The sequence below is a fragment of the Alosa pseudoharengus genome, unplaced genomic scaffold, assembly GCF_046254945.1.
Source record: "Alosa pseudoharengus isolate Yale_2024_CS ecotype anadromous, Long Island Sound unplaced genomic scaffold, YU_APseudo_1.1 YU_APseudo_1.1_scf_21, whole genome shotgun sequence".
Classification (NCBI taxonomy): domain Eukaryota; kingdom Metazoa; phylum Chordata; class Actinopteri; order Clupeiformes; family Clupeidae; genus Alosa; species Alosa pseudoharengus.
The window spans coordinates 9,386,822-9,400,407 of NW_027468674.1; the positions used below are offsets into that span (position 1 = coordinate 9,386,822).

The 13,586-nt window shown below is 41.0% G+C and overlaps 1 protein-coding gene across 1 annotated transcript; it reads right to left on the bottom strand.

Annotated features, from left to right (window-relative positions):
* Positions 1-9,226: 9,226 nt before the first annotated feature.
* Positions 9,227-13,349, bottom strand: LOC143138647 (inactive all-trans-retinol 13,14-reductase-like). The gene is made up of 11 exons (XM_076299071.1): positions 13,190-13,349; positions 12,700-12,882; positions 11,679-11,920; positions 11,360-11,555; positions 11,023-11,220; positions 10,780-10,899; positions 10,550-10,688; positions 10,179-10,296; positions 9,864-10,023; positions 9,518-9,676; positions 9,227-9,387 (listed from the first exon to the last, which is right to left on the bottom strand). The coding sequence occupies exons 1-11, from the start codon at positions 13,347-13,349 to the stop codon at positions 9,227-9,229; spliced, it is 1,836 nt and encodes a 611-aa protein (XP_076155186.1).
* Positions 13,350-13,586: the final 237 nt, after the last annotated feature.

The window sequence follows — 13,586 nt, forward strand, 5'->3', positions numbered from 1 at the left end:
GATGAGGGTCAAGCTTCTGATCCAGAGACCCACATAGCAGACCAGTGACACACAGCAGAAGCCTCCAAGAGCTGAGAAAGAGATGAAGAAGAGTTCAGAAAAAGAGGAACTACTGTCAGATTTCATTTGACTTGCTGCAGTAAGCAAATAGAGAGGTTGAAGAAACAGCAGTGATGAGAATAAAAAATATTTCACTAAGAGACAGAATGTTAACGAGGATGTTTTTATCATGCTTTTCGCCAACTAGAGGTTTGTGCTGTCGTATTCATTTATACAGCACCAATAACAGTGTCTAAAGCAGCTGAGGAATTGCAGTAAAAAGATTAGATATTGTCAATAGTCCCTCAAAAAATTATCTGGAAACAAAACACAATTGGTCAATTATGCTTTTGTGATGTTTTCCAACATAATAGCAGGTTGTTACAGCAGTAAAAGTACAACCTTAAAAAATCTACTGACGAGTAAATAGAATATGAACTTTGGCCTTAATTGTGCAGCTTTGTTTTCATCAAACAGCCACTTTGCCTGGTAGGTCACAATCTCAATCCTACTCCCATGAACGGATTTGTGGGATTCCAGTAATCAGGTTATTTATTTAATCTGTTATTATTGTAAATTACAATAATAATTACATAATAATACATTGGCTAATTTGGCTGTTGCGACCTATTACATTATATCCTTTGCCTTATGCAATGGCTATTGGTGCTAGTCTGAGCCAGAAGGAAGATGAAAAGGGTGAAAATGTTTCTCTCTCTTTTTCTTTTTGTGTGCTTGCCTCTTGTGATTGCAGTTTACCATACTGATATGATTTGAATTTGCTCTAACTGATTGTCCTGGCAATTGGAACCACCATAATCCCAGGAACCAATCACAACTGCTTATCCGGTATGGGGCAAGGTTTATACGATTATAAACAGAGGAGCTCCTTTGAGGTACTTTTGTACACAACCAATGACAGTGCTGATGGTGTCAATATTAAATGACACATACATGTATTTCCTTTGAAAATGAACAACTGCATTTAAAACCTTTGTTGACAATAAAGATGTGTTAGCAATACTTCCAAACGAGTTTAATGCACCAGCTGAAAGTGTTTAAGTTTTAATGCTTAACGGTCGAAATTGAAAATGAACTATGCACAAAACAACAGTCCTTTATTCTGTGATTTACCAAAAGCCAGTTAGGCCCTACGGTTTGTACTCTACTAACTATGTGTATTAACTTGAATCTCGTCTTTTTTCAGGAAGGCCTGTGAAAAGCTAGTCACTGCTATAGTCAACCCTTCTCGAGATAAAGACATGAGTTTTTCTTTTTCTCTCTCATTCCCTCTCTGTCATGACACATAATGTGCAGTTGCAGATATAAACGTATGGGTCACTCACCTTTCAGCAGCAGCCTGTTCCTCTTCTCCTGGTCCGGTTCTAGTGACTCTTTGGGCCGTAGTGACTCCAGAGAGAACAGGCTCGGCTTCGATAACAGGTACCAGTAGGTTCCCCCGGCACAGGCCAAGGACCACGCCACAAACATCAGCAGCCACATGATGAGAGTCAAGCCTCTGGTCCAGAGATCCACACAACACAGCAGACCAGTGACAAGCAGTGAAAGCTTCTAAGAGCTGAGAGAGAGAGATAGAGGGAGTGCGAGATAGAGAGAGAGATGCTGCAAAGTTCAGCGAAGAGGGTTTACTGTTGAATAGCAGTGAGGAAAAGTACTGCTAGCTTCATTAGTGTTGCTTCTCTGCCTTCCTGTCTGAGAGAGACTGACAGTGGCTGCCTTTTATACCAACCTCATCCACTCTGGGTCCTGTGGGAGGGGCTTGTGCAGTCACATTATTTGATACAGCACCAGAACCAACAAACAATGACCAGTGTAGAACATTGATCAGGTCAGATTAGCTAAATAATCTGGGGGGGTCAGACATTAGTCCTCTTAGTCATGAGCCAGTCTTGGCCCCATAGAACGCCATGTGGCAGACCTCTGGTTCACAGTGTGATGATGTTGTTTGGTCATATTACATGATACCCAACAGGCTTACAGTTCCAGAAGGTCAGGTGACAAAACAGTTATATAATGACAAATTAAGCTATGTTCCACGTGCCAAAAAACTGCAAGAGCTCTTTTCCAAAAAGCTATGAATTCATTTTTGAAAACATTAATAAGATATGTTATTTAATTGTGTATTTAATAATAATACATTTTATTTAAAGGCGCCTTTCTTGGCACTCAAGGACACCATACAGGGATACAAAAAACATTTCAGAAAATAATAATAAAAAAATACAAACAATAATTCAGTAAAGATAGAATCAAATAACCATAACCCAATTAAGGTATCAGTGAAATAACTTGGAAAACAAAATGAATGTATTATATATTCAAATATATATATCCTCCTGACTACCAGCAGTTCAATTTTGTCCTCTCTAGAGGACCTTTATAAACCAGAATATCTCCCACACCATACATTCTATTGAGCTAATTCCTTTTGTTCTCTAAAGAGGACATTTAGGGCTTTTAAATGGTGTCACATGTATGGGGGTGGGGTTTTGGGAACTTCCTCTTCCTCTTCAAAGAAAATGGTGGCCATCACCAAAAGGACATTTTATGGAAAGAAGAAAAGTAAGTGCTTAATCAAGTTAGTTAAGCATTTAACATTTAAAATGTTGTTGTTGTTTTTTCTATGAATCTCTTAAAAACACTTAAAATAATTTTCTGAAGTAATGTAACAATGTTTTACCATCATAGGAGAGTGTTAAACAATTGTCCTCCGCAGTGGACATCTGTAGTTACTACCTCCATTTTTTTCTCTTTTTTTACTTATTTTTTATTCAGTTTTATGTGTACAGTGTTATGAAGTCCACTGTAATGGACACTTTTTATTTCTTAAATAAAAACATTTTTTTCAAAAAAAAAGTTTTCAGTATGCTCATTGTCTTCCAAACTATTGGGGAAGTTAAGAAAAAAAAGAATTTGAAGATATTTTTTTTTCTTGGTAGTCAGGAGGATATATATATATATATATATATATATATATATATATATATATATATATATATATATATATATATAATACCATTAAAATGGTGGATGTAGAATTTGGAATAGAGCTCTTCAATTGTTAAACGCGGTTGTTCTTATTTGTCTTAGCACACTCCTTTCCTCGACCCAATATCTTATGTTGTAGTTGGAAACTGTGTGAAAAGGGTGAGTATGTGTTCAGTCTTCCTCAGGATTCAGAGGTCTTGGTTACGCATGTAACCAAAAACACAAACAAAGCCAGAGAGCAGGACTTTTAAAATAGATAACCTTGTGAAACAATCGCAGGATATATACAGCTATGGTAAAAATTAAGAGACCACTACACATTTTTTTGATGTCATCCTACTGTTGCTGAGTGACATTCGAATGAGTCTATGGTCATATTCAAAATTAAGAGACCACTGCAAATTTGAATATGAACCATCAACTCATTCAAATGTCACTTACCAACCGTAGGATGACATCAGAGAAAAGCTGTATATATATATATATATATATATATATATATATATATAGTGATCAGCATTAGAACATTTGCGGATGCAGAATTATGACCTAGGCCACTAGACTGTAAGGCTATGAGGGAAAGCTGAACATGTACAGTTACGTAACGATAAATTGCAAAAGTGGATGCCAACAAACTGCAGAAGTAGGCCATGTCATGGACCAAAAGGACAAAAGACTTGGTTGTTCTTATTGCCTTAGCACTATCCTTCTTTTGCCCCCGTAACTCAGTTGGAAACAGTTGTACAGAGGGTGAGAACGCACTGACCTACTGTATACTCTTAATGATGCTGAGTGGCTTACATCTGGTGGTCCAGAGTACCGATATTTGACATCTTACACTGCAGCTTATATTGGGTTGTGTGTGGCACCCCATCATTATGCTTTCAGTGAACTCTTTGTCCAAAAGACCTTTACGCTTTTTGACATTATTATTATTTTTACTATTTTAATTAATGTTGGCTTACCAACTTATAATAACCGATTACTGTTCATTTTAACCAGGTTCATGTAAGGTTCATATTCTGTAAGTCACTTTGGACAAAAGTGTCTGCTAAATGCAATAACCATAACCATACTGTAACTATACACTGAGCCTAAATTCTTCCAGTGAAATGCTTTAATGACTTAACTATGCTATTGTGTGCATATATGTTTATATATATATCAGGCTTTGCAGGTTATGTGTAATGCATTTGGCAGTCAGTGTCTGGAGAACTTTTATTATGTAATACTTTCATTGACCAGCAGGTGTCCTTAGCCTTCCACATCAGCCTGAAAAGTGAAGTGTGATGACTTGACTATGACTATACTTTCAACAGGATATATCAACTTAAATATGTAGGCTTTGTATTAATGAATTTAACATCACAAATTGATAATACGCTGTTAAATGTTCAGACAGACCACAGAGGTCAAAAACAATATCAAAATCCTGAAACCTTTGTTTTGGCCTGTGTCAGCTTGCTTAACAGCTGAAGATGCTACAGTATAGACACCAAAAAGACTGATCTAATGTTTTTGTGGATCAGGTAGTAGGGCCTAAAATAGATTGCTCGCCAAAAGTTAAATGTATTTTGTGCAAAATATATATATTATAGATATTCTGAGCTGCAATGCAATACTTTCCATTAGGGAAAACGCAAACACCACCATTCCTTCTGTTAGTTAGTGTTGCGATCTGCCCATGCCAGAGCTATCCGGGGCGGCTGCTGAGTTGTGGTCTTTCTGTGAGCCATCCCAGATAGCAAAATCAGATTGGCATATAGTGGACCACTAGTGGTATGCGGCCAGTGGCGTGCCACTTGTGGTCCGCCGTTGGACCACCATCTCTTTAAATTTAACTTGTCATGAAAATCAATCCAAGTTATTAAAATGATATATGGAGTATAACTGAACAAATGAAAACGATTTTAGACCAATAGTGGCAATATATTGGCCCATTTGTCTGCAACCCGCCAGCGGACCGCCAGAGAGCCGATGAGCAAAATGCCAGTGGACCAACCATGTCCCCAGTGGACCGACAGTAGTCCACCAGCCTCTTGCTATCTGGGATTTTATCAATGTCAAATAGTCGATTATATTGCAAGGGCCATTGTCCCTGAAGCAACTGAGTGTTAAGTGCCTTGCTAAAGGGCGCAGTGGGGGACCTTTTGGGCTACTGCATGTTAACTCTTTTTTAACATCTAACTCTTTTCTAACCGTTGCAGCTCTTTAGCCACACATACACAGGATTCTGGGATCAGTTAGTCTATTAGTCTCTAGAATTAGTGTCCATCAGCGGTATTCTCAGCACATATTAACTGGCAACTTGACCTTGACCTCTCATGTCTGTCTGTGTATGTGTGTCATGAGATCAGACACTCCCAGGACAGATGGATACCTAATTAAGAGTATAGAATATATTAAAAAGTGAACTCACCCCCCTCACTTCAGACTGCATGCTTGTCAGCTGACTTGCACCATTTGAGATTAACTGAGCTACTACTAGTAATGACTAACTTTGTACCCTAATGGCATGATGTCCCCTTGCAGCGTTTCCAAGTTAAAATCACAACTATACGTGACGATGATTATCTCTGTCTGTCCACCCTATTAGCTGGTGTACCAGGAGGTGTCCACCCCCCTGTCCAACGCACACTACCTAGGAGCACACCGGGGCGCCATGTACTCCTCCGAGCAAAACCTGGCACGCTACGACCCCATTTCCATGGCCAAGAACCGCTGTGACACACCCATTAAAAACCTTTACATCTCAGGTAAGTGTAAGTATGTGTGTCAGACGATTGTTCTGGCTGTGGATATGCAAGTGTCTGAGTATGCATGCAGAGTCTCATTCTGTCTGTACAGTACGGCTGTGTATTTGCATTGGTCTAATGCATGTATTTTCTCCCTCTCTTTTGTTCCCATGTCCCCACCTCCCTGTCGTTGTGTGTGTGTGTGTGTGTGTGTGTGTGTGTTTGAGGTCAGGAAGTGTTCAGCTGTGGTATTGCGGGGGCCCTGCACGGCGGGCTGATCTGTGCCTCCATAGTACTTGGTCACATCCATGGGCGTAGATTTGCGTGGGGACCGAAGGACGTGTCCACACCAATATCAAATTACGACTGAAATGTCCCACCAATATTCAGGTTGAAATGGCCAATATTCAGGTTGAAATGGGGGGGGGGGGGGGGGGGGGATAGTAGGATACTAATCAAACATGTGTCACACGAAAGAGCCTTTTCTCAGCTTTTAAACGGTGCTAGATAGCCACTATTTTTGCTGTGATAAACAGTTCGCGAGAAAAATAAGAGAAAATAAGAGAAAAATAAGAGATGTAATAATTATTCTCTGCGCCCATCTCCACATCCATTCGTCTTGGTGGAATACACACTCTTCACGCAACACATGAAAAACCATATATCAGAATAAACAGCAGACCTTACCGAACACAAAGGTGTAATGCATTCGCGTGTATAGTTAGCTGTTCCAAAGTAATCCGGTTTTGAAAAAAATTGTAGCAAAATTCAACATGGTCTTTCGGCTTTAAACATTTCTTAAAACTGAACTGTGCTTACATCGCCTAGATATCTGTAAATATTAGAATCAGAGAATATACATGCAGCTCACGGTTAAGAGTTTGTCAATGTAGCCTTAATGATTTCTTTTCACAAAATGCTAAGCATGCATGTATTTAAGTTTCTTAAAACTGAGCTGTGCTTAAATAGGTCAATGCATGATTTCATAACAGACCAAATAGAAAATAAATGTTAAATGTTAAATATAGCCTACATATCTGTACATATTAAAATCAGATTATGTAGGCTACACAGTATAGTTAGATCAAGTTGGACAGTAGCACATTTTAATCATGGATAGTTGGACAGTAGCACATTTTAATCCTTTTATATATCTATAGATATATATAGTGGCTGGTGAAAGAGTTGAGTGGCTTTTTTTTGGAGGGGGGGGGTGGCAGTGGGTAGTGTCCTCACGAAAGCTCAGACCAAACCTACGCCCTTGGTCACATCCTCTACTACGTCGACCTCTTGTTTATAAAGAAGAAACTGAAAAGGAACTGCATTGTTCAGACGTTGCAAAAAATGTTTTGTTAGTTGTAATCGTAGTTGATAGCCTCTGGCCAAACATCGATCCCAATGCCTCAATGAGTGCAGTGACAGGGACTCTGTGCTGTAGGAGACGTTAAACAGGGGTCCTGACTCACTGTGGTCATTAAAGATCCCATAGCTCTTATCGCAGGGAGTAGGAGGTTCCCAAGTGTCCTGACTAAATTCCCAACTGGGCTCATTCAATCTGGCCCCCTAATCATCCCCCAGTGTAATTAGCTCATTCAATCTGGCCCCCTAATCATCCCCCAGTGTAATTGGCTCATTCATTCATTCCCTTACTCTCCACCTCAAGCTGATGTGTGGTGAGCGTTCTGGCACAAAATGCCAGGTGGGTGCTACACATTGGTGTTGGTTAGTGAGGTTCTCTCTTCCCTTTAAAGCGCTTTGGGTGACTTAAACACGCTCTATAAATGCAACTTGTTGTTGTTGATGAAGATGATAGTAGTTAACTTGTATAGAATTATTGTATAGTCTTGTAGTGTAGTCTCGCAAGTCTAATACTAGACTTGACGAAAGACCCCTCTACACTACCAATGGTAATTACGGTAACTATAACGTCATGAGCATCCACTCTGATCGATTTTTTAGACTCACCCACCTGTGATATTCTGACTCGTGTATTCCTCCTGTCCTTGTTTGAATCTGGGAGGGTCTGAGGGAAACTGAGGATATCTTCCATGAAGTGAACATTTCAATTTCATGTCATTAGGTCAACATTTCCTGTCAGATTGACTGGTTTAAATGGGCTGTTAGTGATGCTGGATGGCATCACATTTGTTGATATTTGAACCAAACGCCAAACAAAACACATCAGAAAGCAAGCCGCTCCTTTCAGGGGGTGCAGGTTTGGGGTACAGGTTCACTCCACTTTGTTGATGTCCAGTTCACAGAGCAAGGGCTGGGTATAAAGACAAATCTCCTATCAAATTAAAGGTATAACGTCCCCTCCCCCCAAAAAATAAGAAAGAAAGTAAGAAATCAGTTAGAATTCCTTACAGTACCTATAAAGCCCTGTGGTGTGGTGTGGTGAGGTGCGGAAAGCCTGATTAACTTCACATATACAACAGAACCATAACAACCATAATTGTGTCCATCATTTTTATTGATGTGCATTGCAATAACAGTGTTGATGAGTCATAATGTATAAATGTAAATTTTACAAAATATATACAGACAAATTCACACAGAATGTTGAAATACGTTGAGTCCTAAAACTGTCACTCATCCTCATATTCACACAATGGCTACATATAACACCAGGTACTGCTTCACACCCAATCAAAGTGCTGCCACCACATTCTTTAACCATCGGGCAGTGCATTTGTGATCATTCTCTCACAAGGACAAACTATAAATACGATCTGCTCACAGTCCTCACACAATGCAATGTTATGCTGCATTATGCAAAATAATTACAAAAAGTTCAGGAATATACAAGTATATACACAATAGAAGTAATGGATGAAGGTAAGAATATGTTTGAAAACAACACTATGGACAGAATTGCACAAAATATGGCATGCCTCCAAAGCATGTGAAGGTGACACATCATGTCACATTCTGTGTAGTTTGTGTCATCTCATAACAACATATTAGCACACACGTCTTGAGGTATTGACAGATGCCAGTTGCAGTGCCATCATTGAAAGGCCAGATGTTTGTATTAACGATATTCACTAGGGTGGCGTTACTATATAAAGGAGTCAGCTGGGGGTGATGTGCCTCTCAGAGGCCAATATACTGTAAGGTTGTTTTTTTGCACAACAGTTATTGCACAAAAATGTATTTCTGCTTGTTTGACCTCAATGGCTGCCAACACAAGAGGACGTGACAAAAACCCTTATTGTCTTTAACAGCCATGCTGAGCATCAAGTAAGCCAAGTGTCATGTGGATCTGTGGCAAAACAACAAAACCACTTTGACAAAACCTACATGACAAAGCTGCACGACTGCAACTGTATGTAATGATGTAATGTAAAAATGTAATGTAATGTAATGTAATGTAATGCAACTGTCAAATAAAAAAAATAAAAAAAAACAAAGGAAATGATAAAGTACGAAAATCTCAATAATTAAAAAAACAGATTCCGTAAAGTGTGTAAAATGCTGCCCCCCTTCAGTTTAATGTTCATCATGAAGAGGTCGACGTAGAGGAGGTGGCCCAACACTGTGGAGGCACAGATCAGCCCGGCATGCAGGGCCCCTGCAATACCACAGCTGAACACGTCCTGACCTGAAACACACATAAATAGTCTTATTTGGAGATAAAGACAAAGCAAGATTTTGCACACAGACACACACACTCACACACAGACAGATCCAATTACGTGAATACAGACAGATTCACAATGACACTCCCCTACCTTTAATGTAGAGGTTTTTGACAGGCGTGTCACAGCGGTTCTTGGCCATTAACACTGGGTCAAAGCGTTCTAGGGTGTGCTCGCCAGAGTACAGGGCCCCCCTAAATGCTCTCAAGTAGTGCTCATTGGAGAGTGGTGTGGCTATCTCCTGGTACACCACCTGAAGGGGGTGACAGACAGAAACACAGAAATGTGAATGATAAAACAACACATTCAGACAGGAAGTGAAGATTAGTGAATCTTTTCCATTCTCCAATATGGTACTCATCTATCATTGGAACTCAAATTCAGTTAGTAGATTTATTAATTCCTGAATAAAATTAACAAAAAGTCCTTCCACAACTTATCTTGTCTTTAATCTTAGGGTAATGCAAACAGGCCCAGTTAAAGAGGTGGTCAGAAAATCGGTTCTTGTACTCTGTGTAGTCGTCTCCTCTCCTTACTGTGGTGTCCTTCCACTCCTCAAACCACTCATAGTTCACCATGGTCAGAACAGTCAGAACATGCTGGATTTGCCTACCAAGGTAAGCATGAAAATTAGCATAACAAGTATGTGTATGTGTAAGCTTTCATAAAATGCAAAGAAATCGGCATTATACTATGTCTGTAATAAGGTTGATAAACGGGACCCAAATGATTCTGAGATGTGTGTGTTGTATACAGTCTTACCGGGGTGTCTGATCTTAGAGGCAGGGTCTTTGGCAGATGGGAAGGTGATGAACACCATGGGAACATTGTCAGGGGCCTCCTCTTTGCTCATAGCAAAGAATTTGTCCATCCTGAGACATAAAATCCAATTCAGTTCAGGTCAATTCAGTTTGGTTCAGTTCTGTCCAATTCAATCTAATTCCAGACTGTATCATTAAATTGTATTCAAGGCATTATATAAGTCATAATATATGGAAAAATAAACCCTTATTATGTTGCCTAAATTGGCAAATTTTTGGGATATTTTTGTTCCTTCTTGTGGCTTTACTTCTGACATGAGTGTACTTTATCCATTCTTTTCTAATCAGTGGTCAATGTACTCACGATTTGTCTATGTCGTTCTCCTTGAAGAGCCATAAAGTGGTTGGCGTGATGTCGAGCTCTTCAGCAGTGGCATCGAAACCACAGAAGAGGAGCACGCAAGCTTTGCCAGGTTTCATCATTTGGGCATGCGTCTGGATATCTGCAGAAGATAAAAATCATCCCTGTTCACTTTGTTTCCAAACAGAGAATTTACATTTATTAGATATTTATGATTAATTTTTTTGACTCACCATGTTTTATGTGAATCTGAGGTGGCAGCAAGTACTTGAAGGTGTTGAAGAGTCCACAGTTGGAGATCACGATGGGGGCTTTCACCTCCACTTCCTCTTGGCCTTTCCTCACCGCCACACCTGGCCAATCACATAATAAAAAACATGTGTGATGACATAAGAGAACAAGACACAAGAGAAAGCTAAGCCCTGAGTAATCTATTCTAAACTAGAGGGGCCATCTTAATCCAGACCAGTACTCACCACAGGCAGCGCCATCTTTATCCAACAGTATTCTAGTGACCGGAGCTCTCACCAGCACTTCACCGCCATACTTGCAGATGGTGTTGCTGATGTGATAGGGGATCTCACTAGCGCCCCCTCTAGGATAGTAGGCTCCACGCTTGTAGTGGTGGATAAGGAGGGCATTCATGTATAGGCTACAGTCCCTAGGGCGATCACCTATGGGGGAAAGATATAATAACAGAGAGATGATGTCAAATGTAATTAGCCTTACAAAGCCAAATGTGACAATAACTATACGAAGATTATCTGCTCCTGCTGACAATAGTAGGGTAAGAGATAACCTGGAGGAACTCACCAATGAAGAGGTAGTTGAACATGAGCTGGAGGTCCTTGTTATTGGTCAGCTGGTCAGCCCAGGTGGTGACGCCGGTGGTGGCCAGACGGAAGACGGAGGAGCAGCGGTCAGCGATGCCGGACTTGAGAAAGAAGAGGGCCAGCCAGCGAGGGATGAGCTTCAGGAGGCCCAGGTAGTGGCTCTTCCTGGCAGAGACCTACAGCAACAACAACAACAACAACAAAGAATGAGGTACTAAAACCATCAGTATTGACAAATGTATGCCATATGCCATACTTCCCCTGTCTGACTGCAGGGGGCAGTGACCTCCATATCATACCTTCATGACTCTGAAGAACTCCTCAACAGCCTTGGTGTCATCTGGGAACTCCTTCTTCATGTTGGCCTCCATCTCGGTCTTTCCGCTGTAGTAGCTATACTCACATTGCTCCTCCCCCTGACCAATGTGGACGGTGTCAAAGTGCTGGGGCAGGGTCACAAATTCCAGCTGACCCTCGGTGATCTGGTCAAAGGCGATCCGCATCAGGCTGTTCTCATGCAGCTGACCAACGTAGTGCAGGCCTACACACATATAAAACACATACACACACACATATGGCTATATTGCAAGAGCACAGAGAAAGACGTGTTGAGTTTTTAGTACCTAAGGTTAAGTAAGTATAAGTATATATAATCTTTTTACCCTGTGAGGGAAATTTGGTCTCTGCATTTATCCCAATCCGTTAATTAGTGATACACACACAGCACACAGTGAACACACAGTGAGGTGAAGCACACACTAATCCCGACACAGTGAGCTGCCTGCTACAGCGGCCCTCGGGGAGCAGTGAGGGGTGAGGTGCCTTGCTCAAGCGCACTTCAGCTGTTCCTACTGGTCGGGTTCGAACCAGCAACCCTCCGGATAAAAGTCTGAAGCGCTAACCAGTAGGCCACAGCTGCCCCTAAAACATTTCGTAGTCGGCAGGACAGCTGGTGGCAGCAGGTGATCAGAATGGCTATCTACACCACACCAGTGAAGACTTGCCTGTAAAGTGGATTTTCCTCCTAGAAAACTACCCCAAGGACTGCCCCATCTCCTCTAGTGACTGACTTTCCATGTCTACACACTGTATCTGTGAGTTATAGATTTCATATTCAACTTAGTGTCATGACCATATGAGTGGTGTGGCATTGAGCCCAAATGGCAACACTACATGCTCATGTACTAGTACACATGGATTGGACTGATAGTATTTTATCAGCAAGGGCACAGGATGTTTAGGTGTTTAGCTATGCATTTTGTGTTTATATAGTGAGAATAACATTTAGATCAGTAACCCATTAGTAGTAGGCCTACTCACCAACATCAAATTCAAAGCCTTTCTCCGTGAAGGTGTGGCAGCATCCACCAGTCGTGTCGTGTTGTTCTAGAACCAGGACCCTCTTCCCCTTTTTGGCCATACAAGCAGCCGTAGTCAGGCCTCCAAGACCGCTGCCGATGATGATGGCATCCAGGTTCTCAGGGATTCTCTCCCTACTGAAACCTACACGGAGGGAGACACATGAGCAATTGCAGTTGGCCTTGCAGATGACTGACATTATGATGATAAATGGTACGAGTCCACACCAGCCTGGCTCTCGCCTTTTGCTGTTGTGCTTTCTGATATGAGAAAGCAATACAAGAAGGAAAGAAATGGTCAGGAAGACCAAAACCTCATCAGAGAGATAGATGCAGATCCAGCATCCAGTCACACAAAGAAACGCAATAAACATGTACTGTATAAGGTTTTGTTTTCAAATGTCATCAAGCCATATAAATGCATAGAAGTTTATAGGGATTTGACCTCTCACCTTTCTTCAGTACCTTGTTCCTCTTCTTCTGGTCCACTTCTAGTGGTTCTGTGGGCCACAGTGACTCCAGAGAGAACGGGCTGGGCTTCAGAAACAGGTACCAGTAGGTTCCCCCAGCACAGGCCAAGGACCGAGACACCAGAAACAGCAGCAGCTTCATGATGAGGGTCAAGCTTCTGATCCAGAGACCCACATAGCAGACCAGTGACACACAGCAGAAGCCTCCAAGAGCTGAGAAAGAGATGAAGAACAGTTCAGAAATAGGATATGTACAGTTTGTTTCACTTCCATTTACAACAATAAGCAATATACAGTGATTCTCTACTTTTTAATCTATTGTATGAATTTATAACATATTTAATAATACTGTCTCAAAACAGCTGAGGGACTGCTGTCA